Genomic DNA, 19,607 nt, shown 5'->3' with positions numbered 1-19,607 from the left:
CTGGGTGTCCTCCCCTATGTATAAAAATAATAAAATTCTGTAATACAATGAGTCAAAAGGTTTACTACTACCATATGTACATACATTTATGCATGAAACTTTATTTCATAGCACTGATCGTATATTACGTTACTATATGAACACATTTGTGAGCTATAAAAATACATGGTATTTACCTTGGCAGTTTGCAGTCACCCACGAGCAGTGTCACTCGTGATTGCAGCGATTGTTCTCGAATGGGGTGAAGCCCTCCCCGGCGGTTCCTCTTCCTCGTTTGGGCACTCTTTAGCGTTGGGCAGGTGTCTTCCGCTTCATATCCACCCTTACGTCTGACCTTTTTAGTTAGGCATGTGTGTGCTGTTCTGACGCCACAGGATTGATGGCCACATACACGCGTTTCCATTCACACTTCTTTCGCATTGTTCATGCCAGAGGACAGCGTGCCAAAGAGGATTTTCTTGTACACCTCTTCAGTGAGCAGCGTCTAAACTTCACATTCCGAAAAATTATTTTTCTTTACTGCCTTGCTAATTTTCTTGGATTTTTGATCGAGCAGAGATTGGGATCTCGTGCAGGGTCAATTTAATTATTTGCGTGTTTTAATATGTGAGTGGAGAGGGCGGGGGGGTCACCTACTCCAACGTGCAGTCTATTCTACGTTGATTGGGATGTACGAAAGAAATGTACTTGGATTCATATGAATCCAAATATTCATACATCTGGATATTTTTGTGCTTAGGACATGTTCTAGATTTGAGAGTAAGGCATGCTTCAGTAGGAAATCCATACAAGTCTTAGTTCATTAGGGCTGTGGTGTCAAATATGAAATAGTCATTATTTGGTGGCACAACTCCAGAGGCCCTGCTCCTAGGCTCCACATCTTTTGATTAAATAAGGCGTTTGAGTTGCCCTGCAGAATTAAATCACAATCAATTAATAATTGCACATTAAGTTTTCCAATCAAGAGATCTGAAATCCATGTTCCTCATTTGTTGTAGGGAAACTGAAGCTCAGTTTCTTGAAAAGAAAAATCCAGCTTCACTGTAGCATGCATTATAAAGAGTCCCTACACTGCATCTGTCATTTAATGATCAGCCTCTTGTATCACTTGATGAGGTGTTTGAATTATGACGGCTCATTTTTTCCTTGTAGAGCAGCATGCCTTTGAAGTTGCTTCTCTACACACAAGGGAGAATAGTTTCATCATACTTTTTAGATCACATTTAATTTTTGCATCAACTCTAATCTGTGGACAAACTTTTCATTTTTATTTTTTAGCATTTTTCAGTGATGGGTAATTGATTTTGTTGTTTTGCATTTTTTTCATACAAATAATGGAAATAATTTTGAAGTCACTTTCATAATGTTTTTTGTTTTTTGAATTGTTGGCGTGTAGGTACTGGCCAAAAGGAAAGAAGGCTCAGGAAAAGTGAAAGTTCTCTTACACTGGACACCAGAAGACATGTGAGTAAACTCTTGCAACTGTAAAATACTTGGAAAATTTGAAATCTGGATGATTATCAGTAGAATACATATGTAACAAAGGAGAAAAGGGGCAGCACTGTGAATTTGTGGTTAGCTGTTCTACATCATACTTCTTGGGTTCTGTAGTCTGCATTTTGGCTTTGGCCTTCCGATGTGGAGTTTGTGTTCTCCCTATGCTTTAGTATTTTTTTCCTCCAGCCACGCTGCCTTTCTTCCATGTTCCAAAAACATTGTTAGGTTAAATGAAGATTCCAAAATGTCCATGAATATAAACGTGAGAATGAATGTGTGTTTGTTCTTGGCTACCAATGCTTATGTATTGGGAAGTGACATGATCAGTATTTCAATTTGCTGATCCTGTACAGCAGTGTTTCCCACATGATCTGTTTGTGGTGGTAGGTATCCAACAGCTGGCTCGGGGTTAAAGTTAACCAAATGTGGAACCAAAAACTATGCACAGTCATGTACAATCACAACAAAGGGAATGGGAAATAACCTTTCACAGGCAAGATATTATGAAGCTCTTTTTTCAAGTGTTCTGTTTTAAAAGCACACACTTTTACAACGAAAAGTAAATCTGTCAGTGGAGAAATTCACAAGTTGTGATTCATTTTTAGGGTCCATGCATTGAGTGTTCTCCTCATGCCTGTGTGGGTTTTCTCCAGGGACTCCAGTTTCATCCCAAATCACAAAAACACTGGGGGACTCTAAATTGCCATTAGGTCTGATTATGAGTTTGACTATTGTTTCTCTCTATGTGCCCTGCGATTGGCTGGCAACCAGTTTAGGGTGTACCCTGCCTCCGGCCCGTTGACAGCTGGGATAGGCTCCAGCACACCCGCGACCCTTGAGGAAAAGTGGCTTAGACAATGGATGGGTGGATTTATTTTATTTTTGTCTTGAATGGTCTGGACCTTATTTTTTTCATTGCACTTGTTGCAATGACGACAAATCTCTAAATATGAATATTGTGTCCCAAATGCATTCGTTGGACACTCTAAATTGCCCCTAGGTGTCATTGTGAGTGTGGCTGTTTGTCTCCATGTTATCTGTCTCTTTGTGCCCTGCGATTGGCTGGGAACCAGTTCAGGGTGTACCCTGCCTCTCGCCCGATGACAGCTAGGATTAGCTCCAGCACTCCCGTGACCCTCATTAGTCATGAATAGTTTCTTAATCGTGTCAGCTCAAGTAACAATAGCTGTTTGCACAGGGAAAATATAAATGAGTGATGTAGTTTTTGGTTCTGTTTTGCTGCCATTTTTGAATGAAAAGTCATTTGATTTAGAATTACCACAACAACGTTTTCTGTTACCCCGTCAAAGGCAATCACTAAGTCAGGATTAAGATGCTGATTTACCTATTTTAGACTATGGTTTTGGTGAACATTTCCGTTCTTAAATATTAAATTGAATTCTCTTCTTCTATGAATGCTATTTTCTGTATGTATTATTCTTCAAGTATGTTGGAAACATACAAGGAATTTGTCCCCTGTAGTTGGAGCGGTTCTAGTATGACATACATGGCGACAATAGACATAAAAACAGTAACACTCACGGAGCAATTAAGACTGCAAATAATCTGGAAATGATGGAACTTTTTTTGACAATTGTGCAAAGAATGCAGAGTCCTCTAGCATGTAGAGCTTTTAATAGCAAAGCATATAATGCATTTCAAACAGACGGTAAGTCAATGCATTTTACATGATTAAAAGCTTTCTAATACATAAATAAAAGTATTTGAAAAAGTACTGTTTAAAAGGGGTTTAGTGCAAGAAATATCACTGAAAAGTGGAAGTACTCTAAGACACTTGAGAAAATTTTATTCTGTATTTGAAAACTCATCTGGGTTTGATGTTACCTCTGTTGGCACCTATTCAATTTTTTTGCTGAATAATAGCTAAGTTCTGCTTCACTATGTTTGCTTTGGACTCTGCAGTCCATTATTAGAGCTGAGTCAGACGGTCTCAGAGCCCTAATAGGGTTGTATCCCATTAGCATTTCTTTCATGTATTTCAGGACCTAAACCATTAAGTGATTTATAGTCCAGTAGCAGAACTTTGAAATCTATTCAAAAACTGACTTGAAGCCAGTGTAAGGACTTCAGAATGGGAGTAATATGCTCTGACAGCTTTGTTTTGGTTATAGCTTGAGCTGCAGCATTCTGAACGAGCTGCTGCTGTTGAATGGTGTTTTTTGGGGAGCCCAGAATACCATTACAATACTCAAGTCTACTTGAGATAAAAGGATTGATGAGCTTCTCTTGGTTTGCTTGAAACATGCGAGCCTTATGTTCTATACAATATATACGCTTGTAACAGAGCAATAGTCCAGTGTAATGACCATTGTGAAAACAGTGTCAAGACTTCAAGGAATGTGTGCAGTTAAAAGTGACTAGTCGCGCAGTAATCTGGGACCATGTCGATTGTGCAAGTGTTGCAAAATATTCCTGTCGATTGTGCAAGTGGAGCAGATGCTACTCAGGTGCAAGAGGCTAGTATTGTTCAACAACAGATGTTCAGATGGAGTAACATGGTGAGACTACTCCAGGGAGTCAATGAGTAATGTATGATATAGAATAATAACTTGACAAGCAGAATGTGATGACAAACTCAAGACAAAAACATATGGGTATGTTGGAGTTGAATGTAAAGTTAGCTGTTATTTGCAAGGGGGGAAGAATCTGTTGGAATGCCTGCCAGTTTTGGTTTGCATTGCTCAGTAGCATCTACCCGAGGGAAGAAGTTGGAAGAGTTGGTGGCCAGGATGTGTAGGTTCTGAGAGGGTTTTGTCTGCTCTTGTACTAATTTGGGTAGCATGCAAGCCCCTGAAGGTGAGTACCGGAATTCCTTTCAGCAGTTTTGACGGTCCTTGGTAGTCGGAGTTTGTCCTTTTTTTTTTTTGGCTGCACCAAACCAGACAGTGATGGAAGTACACAGTATTGACTTGATTACCGCTGTATAGCAGCTCTCGTGGCAGGCCGTGCTTTCTTTGGAGCCACAGGAAGTACATCCTCTACTGGGCCTTTCTGAGGATGGAGTTAATGTTGATCTCCCACATAAGGTTGAGGAAGACTGTATTTCTGAGGAAGTTAAAGGTCTCTATGGTCGGCGCAGTACAGTTGGACAGCGTGAGGTGCAGCTGTGGTAAAAATGCCTCCTCACATCCACAATAATCTCTACTCTTTAGTCCATTCAGCTCCAGGTTGTGTCAGCCACACCAAAGCTCCAGCCTCTCCGCATACTGTCGATACACAGACTCGTCACTGTCTTTGAGACTGATGACTGTGGTGTCATCAGCGAACTTCAGGAATTTGAGAGCCAGCTGCGTTGAGGTGCAGTCATTTGGGGAGCGAGAGAAGAGCAGCGGGGGAGAGGACATAACCTTGGGGTTCCCCAGTCCTGATGGCATGTGTGGATGAGGTAGTGTCCCCCAGCCTCACCTGCTGTGTCCTGCCCATGTGCAAGCATAAGGGTGTCCACATGTGCACTTGGCACCAAGACACCACGCATCCATTAATGATCAAATTTCCTTGTTTTAAAGAGACAGTCATGTTAAAAAGTAGCTGTGGCTACATTCATCATAGGAGGCAAAGCTGCCTGAAGTGATGTCAATGTGATCTCAACTTTTGTGATTCTTATTGTAAAGCATAATTCAACTATTTCAATATTTGTTAAGGCTGTGTATTCTTGCCAATACTATCATTTAACTGCCAACCAAAGGCCTTTACACTGTGTGTGTGTGTGTGTGTGTGTGTGTGTGTGTGTGTGTGTGTGTGTGTGTGTGCGCGCATTGTTTTAGGCACAAAAGCAATTTTTGCAGTGACTATGAAAATTCACGTTATTAATGGTGGTGTTCACTTTGTGACTGGTACTCATTAACTCCTTTTTGCGCACTTGAAATTTACTGAGTATGAAGGAAATAAAACCTGTATAGGTTTTGTCTGCAGCTGTTTTAAACCACAGTGAAGCCTTTGTGAGGAAAAAAAAAAAAATCAGTCCGCACAGAATCACTTGATTCCAATAAGATATTTTTCAAACACTCCTTTTAAAAATTTACAATAAGTCAAACTTAAAGGTCATGTGTTGTCAAATGGATGATTTTTGGTATATTATTAATGAAAAACCCACAGCCAATATGGTCCCATGTGTTTTTTCACCACAAAACATGATTTTGACGTATACAGCTTTTTGTAACTCCCGCCATGAAAAGCCTCTCGAGGGATTTGTCTTCGAGAAGAAGCAGGAAGTGACGTACAGGACAGAGGCGCCCCCTAGTGGACTCGTTTGTTTCCATTAGTTTTACCTCTGGGAATGTAGCTCGTTGTTCCTTTGCGTTAGCCAAAATGCCGCCTTATTGCATTGCTGGACATTGTCTGAACACCCTTCATAAGTTTGAAAGAGACCCTGTTCGTTGTGAAAAATGGATTGCACAGGTGCAGAGGACGAGAGCTTTGTGGGTTCCAAATAACAGATAGGTGTGAATACAGCTCCAAAAAAAAAAGTTTGGGGCGGACCACGTAATCGGTCTCTCTCATAACGTAGCAAAAGATCCGCGTATAAAATGTGTTGATGAGCGCATACAGCTTCTAAAAAAAAAGTTGTTTGGGGCGAGCCACGTAATCTGTCTCTCTCATAACGTAACAAAAGATCCACGTATGAAATGTGTCGATGTGCGCGTCGCCCAGCCAACAATGTTTCAATAGTGTTCATCTCGTACTGCGGCAACTTTAAACATACCTCTAAAAGCAACATAGCTAGGCTCAGTCTCCTCCTTATATGCCACCACGGGCGCTGAAACTCTGCTGGAGTGGATCGGACAGGATGCGGTTTGGCCGTGATCGGATATCATCTGAATATGGCTCGAAACAATACTGTAATATTGCCCCGGTAACTTCACTCGGTTGTGTGGTGTTGTCCTTTTCGTGACAAAAGGGGCGTCGGACAAATGCGGATATCTCTTTTGTTCAACTTCCACAGTAGCAGGCACTGCGCGTTTTCAACGGCGGAAGTGACGATGACGTCAAGGACAGAGGACGCGACTAATATGGCGACCACTTGGATGTCGAGGGACACTCAATTGTGCAACTTTGTCCATGGATGACGCGCTCTCCGCTCACTTTTTTTTTTCGTATAGACATTGAAGTGAATACTGTTATATGTATTTTTCGTTATATCTATTTGAGAATGTTTATAGGGATGTCAGTCGCACTTTAAAGCAATACAAGACATTGTTACAAATTTTCTTGTATTTCGTTTTTAACGAGTACCCTTTTTTACTTGTATTGAAAGCATTGGGAAATCAATGACTGCCTGACCTTGAGATATTTTGCCATGATTTTGTTCAAGCCAGTCTAGATTATCAAATTACTTTGCATTCAGCAGCACATTGTTTTCTTTGGCTGCATGTATTAGCTCTGGATAATATACATGTATCGCACAAGCCACCTTTCAACTCGTTTTGCAGAACTTCTTTGATTGTAATCAGATATTTTAATTCAGGTCCAAGACCTAAAATATATATTTTATTTTATTTATTTTAATAGTGGACGTTTTCTGTCAGCCAATACAATTCAAGGAAACTTCTTTTCATGTGCTACCATTACCTCTGAGACAGACCTCACCCAACCTCAATATTTACTGTACCCAAATGGAAATTGCCCTGGTAATTATGGTGACTAGATTTAACATTTTAAACCTAGTTAAGCTAAATTTTGAGTGGCTCAGTATGTAGAACCAGTGATTGAGTAGCTGGTTCGAATCGTGGCTCCGACCGTCTGGATGTCAAAGTATCTTAAGGCAAGACACATAACTTGTTTCCAGTGAGCCTGGCAGGGCCTTGCATGGCAGCAGTCCTCCATAGGTGTGTGTGTGTGTGTGTGTGTGTGTGGTGTGTGTGTGTGTGTGTGTGTGTGTTGTGTGTGTGTGTGTGTCTATATATATAGAAAATGAGGCACGCGGGTACATGTGTGTGAATAGATGAATGTGAGGTTCTGTAAAATACATTTGGGACTGTGATTGTGTAGGTAAAGCACTATATAAATGCAGTCAATTTCCATGCTGTGCGATTGGCTGGCAACCAGTCTAGATTGTACTTTGCCTCCTGCTCGAAGATAACTAGGATAGGCTTCAGCGTTCCCGCAACCCTCTGAGGATAAGCAGTTCAGAAGATGGATGAATGGATATCTACTAGATGAGATGATAACTGGAGTTACAGATCTGTACTTCACATTGCGGATTTCTGTAACTAGAATTTATTTAACAGTCATGTGAAACCCCCCATATTGCATGTACTTTTTACATTTAACAGAGTGGATATATGTTGCAGGTATCTGTAACTCAATTTTGCGTAGTCAACAAGACCATTGCAAATACCCATAACAACATTCCTCAACCATCTATCCATCCATGTTCTTCAACTTGTCCGATGTTGGGTTGGGGGGGTCAGCAGCTTAAGCAAGGAATCCTTTAAAGCTCTTTCCCTTGCCCTAGCTCTTTTAAAGCTCAGGCCAGCCAACAAATGTAGTGTCTCCAGCCTTTCCTGGGTCATCACAGGGGACTCCTCCTAGTGGAATGTTCCCAAAACAACTGACCAGGGAGGCATCTAGGGGATCTTCCTAACTAGGTGCCCAAGGCACCCCATCTGGCTTCTCTGACATAGGGGAGCAGCGGCTCAAATCTGAGCCTCTCCTTCATGACTGAGCTTCTCACCCTATTTTCGAAGGGAGACCCCAGACACCATGTCGAGGGGAAATTAACTATTCGCAATATCCTATAATCCACAGCGTAGTCAATATCAAACTAATATCATGGTCATGACATGTTTCATATGAAATACCTTTATTTGGCTGCGGGAATATGTGCCTTTAGATTCTATGGTAGATTTCTCCCTTTCCCCAGAGATGTATTTTAAAATGACATTTAAATCCAGCATTCATTCTCCTCAGTCCCAAATAAGCCTCTTTAATATGTTCGCAATTTAATATACGGTGCTGCTTTGTGTTGAATGTATTGCTCCTGTCATTTTGGTGAGCATCTAGATTTGGCTGCACCCATCAATCCACATTGCAAGTATGAGCTTTTCTCTGGCAGACAACCCCCCCGGTATCTCTATTCAAAGAGACCTCATTTGCTATACATATTTCTGCTTCTTAAATAATCATGACAAATACCATTGATATGTCATAATTTGGTTTGATATGACTGAATTATTGAAGTCTCCTGGCAAGTGTGCGTGTTTGTGCACATACTGGATCTGTGCAGCAGATTGGGTGACTTTTGGCAATGGGCATGCGACAGCACAATCAATATAACATGTTCTGGTTGACTTTGGGGTTGAACAAATTAATACATGCACACATGGTCACTCAGAACACAGTTGAATGTTTACTGACAATTTAAAACTCAACAGCATTTGGAGGTTTGCTTTGTTCAAGGACACTAACTCAAGACCAAGCCAAACATTCATGGCGTGGGCTGGGGGCTGGTTCTTCTCATGGTCCTTCAGCTTCTTGTCACTTTCTTTCTGGTCTCCCTGTCAATTTAAGATATTACATCACAATTAAAAATTGGACTGATTGGACACAAAAATGAAAAAAAAAAAAAAAAAACCTATAAAGATAGATTCCTGGTTAAGTAATTAGTTGCCCTTAAGGACATGGATGCTTGTTTCAGATCAAGCCTTCTTCCTCCAGTGGCGACATTACCCAAAATTGTATCACAGTAGTATGAAAGACATTCATAGGCCATACATACAGTATAAAGCAATCAGATTAACAGGAGTAAATTTAATGTTAATTGATTGTGCCTTTTTGTGCTGCATGATGACGTATTATGTACACTGTTGAACTATACCACTGCTTGAAATTTGTAACCTTGAAAATTTGTATCTCGGTACCATATTGAACAGAGAGAGCATCCCCTGTATTCTTTGGCTGCAGTTGTTACAATATACAGTGAAGAAAAAAAGTATTAGAACACCCAGCTCTTTTTTAAGTTTTCCCAAGTACCCCAGGACGACGGCACTGGATTAAGGAGAGGATGTCCGTGGCTATGTATTGTGAGATTTTGGGGAACAACCCTTTCCCTCAGTCAGAGCATTGAAGATGGGTTGTGGCTGGATCTTTCAACATGACCATGAGCCGAAGGGCACAGCCTGGAAAACTAAGGAGTGGTTCCGTAACAAGGTAGATTGGAAGGAAGATATCAAGGTTCTGGCATGGCCTAGTCAGTCTCCAGACCTAAACCCAATAGAAAATCTTTGGAGGGAGCTGAAACTCCGTGTTTCTCAGCGACAGCCCAGAAACATGTGTGATCAAGAGATCTGTGTGGTGAAGTGGGCCAAAATCCCTCCTGCAGTGTGTGCAAACCTGGTGAACAACTACGGGAAATGTTTGACCTCTGTAATTGCAAACAAAGGCTACTCTATCAAATATTAACTCGTTTTCTCAGGTGTTCTAATACCTATTTGCAGCTGTATACAAAATATTCGGACAACAATACAGCTAAAAAAAATACACAGTATTTTCTCAATTAATTGTACTTTTTCTGCAGCTGTCACATTATCGTGGTGGAGGAATTTGTGTCACCCACTGATCCGAGAGGTTGAATTGTCACCCATGACGAACAGGTCTTAGGTGATGGACCAGACAAAGCAAGCTCAAAGATCCCCTTACAATAAGAAAAACATTTGAACTATCTTTCCACTCTTGGATGTGGGTCATAGAGGCCCCACTCTGCAGCCAGGCTTGCAGGCGGGGCTGGATGACAAATCCTTGGTGGCTAGGCCGGTACCCATGGCGCCCACCCTAACACAGCCTTGAGAAGGCCCATGTTGTCTTTTGTGTCCTTTTCTGGAAGGGCTAAAGCAGTCAGGTATAGTGTAAGTAGGGCAGCAGATGAAGGCAGTTTGATTCTTGACAGCAAAAGTTAGCTCATGGTACTTGGAACAAGGGCCTGTGTTTGTGAGTGTAATCAAGGAATGGACCCCTCCTTACAGGGCACTTAACCACGCCTCCTGAAGTGACGTCACGCCACGTGCGCTGACGTCAGACAAACCATTAGCAAAAATATCGGCGCAGCAAGAAAAGAATAGAGCGAAACTGTCCGATTTACCAGCTGATTTCTCACTCGCATTCTTAGCTAACAGTGAAATATCGTTGAAAAGCAGACAGCAGGGCTTCAAGTATTTCAGCGAGCGGTATTTCAATGGTATTTACATGCATCTCGACGGAGAAACCATTGATATTAGCACGAGATTTTTCCAGAGTCAGAGGAAGACCGAGAAGCCACATAATATAATATATTCTAACCCAAAGACGAATTCGTCATTGACAGTTTCCTATTTTCGTGTTACCTATCACACTTGTGTGCAGAATCTGTGTACGTATCTGTATAGCCGTTTGTGAACCACCGTATGAAGGAAAAGAAGGCGAGGCTTGATTTACGAGTTGTTTCTCTCGTTTTCTTTGTGTAACGTCACGCGCTCCCCTCAATAATTATTCTTGAATTAGTGCCGAACCTACGTAAGTACCGACCGAGTACGACAATCACTACTTTAGTGTCCTCAAACATCCTTCCTTCAGTCTTGGTGTCTCGGTGCACGTCGAAGGCTTTTAGGACTGCTAGTCCGGCTTAGCTTAGCTCACCGCCGAACAGAGACACGTTTGTGCAGTCAGATCATCGCAAAATATCGCTCAACACGGATCAAGTGTGACAATCATTCACACGTAGCTATATAATGCAAGCGAAGAACTGCTAATTCATTTATATGAGACATGTATTGAAAATCAAATATAGGCCATACCTTTGTGCTAACACAGTCCGGTTTAGCGTAGCCGCGAACAAAGGGACACGTTTGTGCAGTCAGATCTTCGCAAAATATCGCTCAACACAGATCAAGTGTGTCAATCATTCACACGTAGCTATATTATGCAAGCGAAGAACTGCTAATTCATTTATATGAGACATGTATTGAAAATCAAATATCGGACTTACCTTCGTGCAAACATATCTGTTCCGGTTGATGGGTTCAGTTGATCATGCGGTCTTCCACAAAGTTTTATCGATCAAAGACATTTTTCGTACTCGGTCTTCTGTTCCGGTTGATTTTAGATGGATTCAGTTGATCATGCGGTCTTCCACAAAGTTTGATCCATCAAAGACATTTTTCGTACTGGGTCTTCAGTTTTGGAAATGGTACGAATTGAACTCCACCAACTAGCCTTTCAGGATACCTGTCGTCACTATTATAAAGTCCGTGACTACACCTCTTAACCATATCTATATTAAAGAACCCAAATACGTGATAAAACACCAACAGAAGCTATGCTGGACCATCCAGCGTTGTCTGAGAAAACTGCGGGTCAAAAAAAGGGGCGTAGTTTATGCAGATCTCTGGCCTCTGATTGGTCAGTGACGCAGATTGCGCAATTTCTACGGAGGGGTCAATTCAGACAGGCTGTAAGAGGACATGATGTAAGAGCTCCTTGGTGGTGGCAGGGCCTCGGTGAGGGAGTATGAGATCTGGCTAAAGTTACGAAAGCCTGTTCAAGTATATTTGCTGTTTTAATTACAAGTGAATGAAAAATTGAGTGTGAGCTCGACAGACTTATTGTTGCACCGTCTGCAGTAATGCAAACTGTATCAGTCTGTCATGGTATAGGAGTTGAGCAGGAAGGAGAATATCTCAATTTTTGAACAGTTCCAGAAGAGGCAAGAAAATAGGGTGACCTAGAGCAGAGGTAGAAGATGTAGGTGGATTAAAACTTTTGCAGATGATGTAATCTGAAGGTTATTGACTCTTAAATTAGTGGAAGCAGAGAGGCTGGAGAGACAATGTAGTATGATAGTGTGTAAGGAGACTGGTGGTTAGGGGCGCAATTAAGAAGACAAAGGCAAAGCAAAGAACCATGTGGTGGAAGATGAGAAAGGAAGTGTTGTCTGGCTTTTCTAGAAGAGGCGTTTCCAGAAGACTGGATCACTACAACCAAGGAGATCAGAGAGACAGGCGGGAGAGTACTCTGTGTATCTGTGTATGTATTTTGGGAAACGGGAGACAGGAACTCACACGATATTCACTAAGAAATGGGACACAGAGGAGAGGAGAAAGGAACACATGGAGATGAAATGTTCTGGGAAGGTCGAGATGGAAAAGGCCAAACAAGGTCATATGATTGCGTATATGCCAGGTTGTGCACTAAAGAAGGAGAAAAAGATCAATCCAGGTTGGCCAAACAGTGATAGAGGGAATGGATATGCAACAGGTTAGGATGATTATCGATAGAGTTGGAAATGTTGACTGGGCCCAGTAGTGTGCTGGATAAATGGAAGAAATGCTTTGAGAACTTGATGAATAAGGAAAGTTAAAGAGAAGGAAGAATGTAAGAGGCAAGTGTGGTGACGGGAGGTAGCTGTGATCAGTAAAGGTATATGTTAGAAAAACATTAGCGAGGATGAAAAATGGTAAGGCAAATTGGTCCTGATGACATACCTGTGGAGGTATAGAAACATCTAGGTTCTAGGAGAAGCAGGAGAATGCAGGAAAAAGTGGGCTAAGGCCCAGTTTTAAGAACAAGGGAGATTCACTGAACTGTGGAAACAATGGTGGAATAAAGTTGATGTGCCACACAATGAAGTTATGGGATGGAGCAGAAGATGCTAGAGTCTGGACAGTAGTCAGTAATTGTTGAACAACAGTATGGTTTCATGGGTAGGAAGCAAACCTCTGCATTATTTACCTTGTAGCCATTGATGGAGAAGTAGAAAGAAGGTCAGGAGTTGCATTGCCTCTTTGAGCTTGGGAAAGTGTATGACGGAATACCCACAGAGGCACTGTGGTATTGGATGCAAAAGTCTGGATTGGCAAGAAGTATGTTAGAATAGGACTGAATATGGACTGTATTAGGCAACAAAACAGTGGTGAAGTGTGCTGTAGGCGTGACAGGAGTTTTTATTGGAGGTGGGACTGCATCAGTGTTTAGCCTTGGGCCCAATCCTGTTTGGAGTGATGATGGCTGGATGATGAATCAAAACGGGCATTGCATCCACCAATATATACTGTATCTGTAAGAGTAATGGCAAAAAGGTGTTGTAAGAGAAAACTCAACCAAGAAAATAATGGTCCCATGTGGTAAATTGAGAAATGTTGTAGCCTCTGCTATCATTTAAGTTGCCCATCTGTGCACCAACTGGCATCAGGTGAAAACCTCCCATCTCCAAGCCACTTCTTTCACATTTCTTCAGTTAACATTGCATCATCAAAGACAACAAATGTTTTTCAACACTTAAGATTGATCAATCATTTGTATGAAATTACGTGCGCACGCGAGGACTAATGCATCAATTTTTCAAAGAAAAAAAGGGAAACTGACCAAATTTGGATATGCGATAGGTGCTTTTGGCCCAATGCCGCCGGTATTCATTTCATATGTCCTTTTTATGAACTTTATAATATCTTTTTAAAATATTTTTACACTCTTCCTCCAGTGGCCTGATTGCACTGCATGTGAACTACTTTCACGGCATCTCACCAAACAGACTGATTAAGCATGTGAATGAGCGATTTGGCAGGGTGGGTGCCTGCTTTGTGTGTGTATGTGCATGTTGTGTGTGTGTGTGTGTGTGTGTGTGTCTGCGCATGTGTGTGTGTGTGTGTGTGTGTGTGTGTGTGTGTGTGTGTGTGTGTGTGTGTGTGTGTGTGTCTGTCTGTCTCAGGGGGCTCCAGTGATGACGCACATAGTGACGAGGGGAATGCTGGGGGCGGAGATGAGGGTGAGCTAGGAGAAAGAGGGGTGGGGGTGCACAGTTGACTCGCTAAGCTCTTTGTTTCTGTCTTCTGCAAACTCACTTGCCACGCCAAACCTCGCACACTTCCTCCTTTCAAGGGGACTCTGCTGACGTGGGAACAGTAAGGTGCAGCTGTGCACTGCAGCACATCATGTGCATAAGCTTGTCACTTACCCTTTACATCTATCTTTAAGATCCATAATGAAAGACACAAGACACACATTAGTACCCTCCATATAGTCGTGGAATGTACACATAGACCACATGTACAGTCGTGTGAAAGTGTTAACCACTTTCCTGATTTAATTTTTGAATGTGTGTCACCCTTAAGTTTCCCACCATCAAACATATTTACATATTAGTCCGAGCCAACAAGCATAAAATGTTATTTTTCATGGTTTTTGTTTATAAGGGTGAGAAAAATCCAAAGGTACATGGTGCTGTGTAAAAGTGATTGCCCCCACCACCCATTTTAAGATAACTTTGGTTTTTCATATCTGATTTTAATTTCTTTAGCAAAACCCAGGCTTGATACTGACATACCTGTTCTCAATTGAGAAATCACTTAAATAGCACCTGCCTGACAAAGTTGACAAAAAAAAAAAAATCCTCAATTGCTATACATTTTGCTGGGATCTCAAGAAATCCAGGAACAAATGAGAAGTAGTAATCGACCTATGTGGACGAAGTCCTAAATCGATTTCTAAAGTTTTAGGACACCAGCTAACCACAGTGAGAGGCATGATCCACAAATGAAAACATAGAACAGTTTTTAGCCTCCATAGGAGAGGCTGGCCGACCAAAATTACCCGAGACCACAGTGAGGACTCATCCAAAAGGTGGAAAAAGACCCCTCAACAACATTCAAAGAACTCCGTGCCTCACTTCCCTCAGTTACGGTTCAGCGTTCATGAGTCCACCATAAGGGACAGGGTGAAAATGGCCTGCATTGCAGTGTTCCAAAAACACTACTGAGCAAATTGAACATTAAGTCTCAATGTCTCAAATGGAACATTAAGTCTCCATTTTTCCAGGAGACATCTTGATGATCCCCAAGACTTTTGGGAAAATACGCTATGGTCTGATAAGACAAAAGTTGAACTTTTTGGAAGGTGTGTTTCCCATTATGCTGTATCTGGCATAAAAGTAACACTGCATTTCATAAAAAGAACATCATTCCAAAACAGGAAAATATGGTGGCGGTAGTGTGATGATCTGGTGCTATTTTGCTATTTCAGGACTAGAAGCTGTGATAAATGGAACCATGAATTCTAGTGTTTACCAAACAATCAAAGAAGAGAATATCTGGACATCTCTGTGGGCTCAAGATGAAACACTGATCCAATACATGCCAGAGACCACCTCTGAATGCCTGAAGACAGACAAAATGAAGACTTTAGCATGGCCTAGTCAAAGTCCTGGCTTGAATCCTATTGAGATGGTGTGACATGACCTTAAAAAAGTTGGTTCGTGGTTGAAATCCATCCAATGGGGCTGAATTTCAACAATTCTGCAAAGATGAGCGAGCTGAAATTCCTCCATAGCGCTGTAAGAGAGTCATTGCAAGTTTTTGTAAATGCTTAATTGCAGTTGTTTCTCCAAAGGGTGGCCCAATCAGTTATTAGGTTTTGGTGGCAATCAATTTTTAACCGCAGAACCATGTAGTTTTGGATTTTTCTACTCCCTTAATCATAAAAACCTTCATGTAAAAAACACATTTCATGTTTATTGTATCTTTGAGTAATATTTAAATGTGTTTGTTGTGAAAACAAGTGTGACGTGTAAAAAAAAAAATAAACCAGGCAAATACTTTTTCACACTTAGTATAAAGTTTCTTGTTTCTGGTTCTCCAATTTTCTTGTGTTGCTCTCCCACTACTTTTGTCAAAGCTGCGTTCTCTCGTGCAGAGAGAGGTGTTAATGTGCCTGGGACTCAAAGGGCCTCTTTGTTCATTTTACTCCAGCTGACCCATTCATCTTGAGTGCCATGCCACCCCTTTTCTTTTACCTCTTCCTCATTACGGCTCGTGGTCTGACTACATGTTCTCTGGATGTTTCTGTACAGTCTGCCTGACGTGTGGGTGAATGAAACTGACCAATCTCAGCTGAAGACGAAAGTGGTGCACTTATCCCAGTTGCCACAGGAAACTGCCATGCTGTTGGACCCAAACATATACAGGTGAGAATCTGTGTGATGACCCTCCGTTTCATTGTATATGTGCATAGCCAAACAATAAACAAACAACCTCCGTTATTAGCCAGACAACACATATTTTGTGGACAGCATAAAAAGACTTAATGAAAGAGGCTTATAAAAAGTATTTTCGACTCTGTTTGGGACCACCAGGGGGCCCCAGTTCTTGTTAGGCTCTTGTTTTGGAGCAATACGTTTAGTCAACCATTGCACTTAGCACAACCTTATTGAGGCTGCCACTGATGATGTATAACTATCATATGAAACAGTTGTTTATATATAGTATATATCTCTTACAATCACTAGGTGATTACATGACTGTATTTGTCTACAGCTCTGGTAGCCACTCTACAAGGTAAGAATACAGTTGAAAACTGCTTTACATTTATAGAAGACGAACAGTCATTCCTCAAAGAGAAATATTTTACCTAAAATATTAAGAATTACTAAAGGATTTACTGTATAGAAAGCAAACAAACATTGGTACATCCTAATGGACGCGAAGCTGCAGTAGCTACAGTGGACTGATTTCATAGTTGAATATAATTGTCACACTTCAGTAACGTTCTTTCAATTACATTAAATCCAATTACACAATTTAGCCAATTCCCAAGTTAATTTAAAGAATATCTAGAATGTTTTCGATGTTTGGGCTGGACTAAAACAAAACAAACTCCATTAGCGGCCCACGTGTATCATATCATTAAGAGTGGTCAAGATGAGTTTCAACACTTGTTTTCCCGCCATAACCTTGGGTAATGTTTTTCTTCCAAGTCAGTTACTAAGTAAGCTGCAAACAATATATTTCATGGTTATTACAGGATTTTATTCACCTTGTGGGCTTTCTCCTTTATATTTCATCTTTCCAGGGCACTTCCACAGAAGCGACTAAAGCAGAGGTAACTAACACTAACACAATAGTGATATCATCTTATCAACCAGTCATCATCTTGCTAATGTTAATAAAAAGTTTAAGAAATTTTATTTTAAAAACCATAAAAATCAACTTGACCTTACTTGTAATTACTACTGCATTGTAATCACTAGAATGTTACACAAGCTACTCAGTTCCATTATTGACATTATGTCATAGTCATACATTGGAGTTAGAATTTGTCTTTGTAACAAACTGAAAAATTGACTCAATCATTCCAAATTTCTTTGCATAATAGCATAACAAATTATGTTGAACTTAATAGCAGTCATTAGTTGCAACATTTTTTACTGCCTCACCTTTAAAAAAAAGACTTAAAAAGCAAAAATATAACGTTATTTGTTAGAAGAGCAGTATGGGAAGAGGAAAAGGACTTTGGTTATACGTTTAGTTTTTTTTCACTAATTTAGAGTATTTGTTATAACTGGCTTAAGAGGCGTTTGAAGTTTTTGTTTTTTTGTTGTTGTTGAAAATTCAACCAAGCTGGGAGCTCTTGTCATGTTGTTACAATTATAAAAGTAATACATTTGATAAAGATTAGAGTACTTCACCACCATATGCATGTATGAAAATGATTTTTTTTTTTAAATACAATAATCAACTAAAGTAGCTCATGTTTGTAATTGTACTCATTCATTCTTCACTAAAAGAATCTCTCTTACTTTCCCACATTTGGCTCAGCCTGTAAGGTGTTCTCTCTGGATTAGGTTTTTATTCCTTGGTCCTACAAGTTATTTCTAATTGGGATGAGACACTCGTCGCCGTTCTTTGGAATGGGACATGGAACAATTGAAACAATTTGTCTTCATGAAGAACTCAGAATAATGCTGTACCCCCACACCCACTCCCCACCTCAAAAAAGACAGAAAATCTGAAAATATCTCATCATCTAATGTTGTAACAATTATGTGGAATAAACATTTTTATTGTTTTGTGTGTATTATATATGCAAATTTGTAACTTATTTTTATAGGAAAAACATAATTGCCATGTTTGTGAATTTGTGTGAGCAACTTCCATGGAACCGTATTTACTGTGATAAGCTATTTTACATCTGTAGTAGGGACACTTGGACTGTTTATTTTGAATGTGAGGCAAGTCTTAAACAGTATTATTACAATGTCAAAATGCAATGATTTTGACTCGCCATATTAACCTGTGGGAAGTATATACTGTGTGTGTGTCAGAGTAATAACTATGCTCATGATATTCTGGATGATCGACTTTATCAAAAACACTGGCACGCCCAAATGTGCCTCATTTTTTTCACTCCCTGCTTTTACAGTTTGCATTGTATATTATGCTTTTGCATTGTATATTATGCTACTTCTTACAATTCAGCTGTATAAGCACTCTGAATCCCTTTTAATCTAGTTGTTTCTACTGTACGTTATCCTGTTTCACTGGAGCATTGTGTTTCTAATAAAACAAGTTCCATGACAGGTGTTGACAAATAGAGGTGGTTTTTACCAATGAGGGTGTGAGGTATGAACCTGCCAGAAAGAAGCAATACTTCTGTTGTGGTTTCAGTGAGTTCCTTTTGTTTACATAGGAGAGGTTGGCTGCCTTATTTGGCATCCTGTAGCCAAAACGCATTGGGAGCATGAAGTGGAGAAGCTAATGACTCAGCCAGCAGGCAGACCTGCGTCAGCCTCTCTTGAAAACTGAGTTCAGGCAGAGGTCTGCTGTCCTGCTCTTTATTAGCGGGGAGTCCCTCTGCCTGTTCCATGTGGACTTTATTGAACTTGAGTACTATTGGACTTGATAATGACACATTTAAGTCTTCAGTTTTCAGTGAAGCTAGACTGAGTTCTAAAAATTTGCATATACAGTAATCCCTCTCTACTTCACGGATCACATATCACGGATTCAGTGCATCGCCCAAAAAAAAAAAAAAAAGCCGGATCGCTACGTACTAATACTTCATCCCCGGTGGGATGATATAGACCAATGAAGGGGGGAAAAAAACCCAAACAAAAAAACACCAGCATACATTAGGAGAAGGCAATGCGCCATCCCGGGCACGACAACATGGACCAATGAAACAAACAAAAAAAAAAAAAGCCATCATGAATTAGTACAGTACAGTAACAGGAAGCCGCATTAATAGGGTATAATGCGGCATCCCCAGCAAGATGACAAGGACGTATGAAGCAAAAAAAAAAAAAAACACCATTTGCCCCTACTTTGTGGTTTTTCACTTTTCGTAGGTAG

General features: G+C 40.6%; 1 protein-coding gene across 1 annotated transcript in view; it reads left to right on the top strand.

Annotated features, from left to right (window-relative positions):
- Positions 1 to 18,321, top strand: part of LOC133502557 (zinc finger protein aebp2-like) — a 32,573-nt gene extending 14,252 nt beyond the window's left edge. Inside the window, exons 6-9 of the mRNA XM_061823473.1 lie at positions 1,397 to 1,464; positions 16,331 to 16,444; positions 17,329 to 17,358; positions 18,075 to 18,321. Of these exons, the coding sequence (XP_061679457.1) occupies positions 1,397 to 1,464; positions 16,331 to 16,444; positions 17,329 to 17,358; positions 18,075 to 18,081 (219 nt within the window). The 3' untranslated portion in view covers positions 18,082 to 18,321. The remainder of the gene's footprint in view (positions 1 to 1,396; positions 1,465 to 16,330; positions 16,445 to 17,328; positions 17,359 to 18,074) is intronic.
- Positions 18,322 to 19,607: the final 1,286 nt, after the last annotated feature.

The sequence above is a fragment of the Syngnathoides biaculeatus genome, chromosome 6 (assembly GCF_019802595.1).
Source record: "Syngnathoides biaculeatus isolate LvHL_M chromosome 6, ASM1980259v1, whole genome shotgun sequence".
In the NCBI taxonomy this organism is placed as follows: Eukaryota; Metazoa; Chordata; class Actinopteri; order Syngnathiformes; family Syngnathidae; genus Syngnathoides; species Syngnathoides biaculeatus.
The sequence above is the reverse complement of the archived record's forward strand: the minus strand, read 5'-3'. Positions and strand labels throughout refer to the sequence as shown.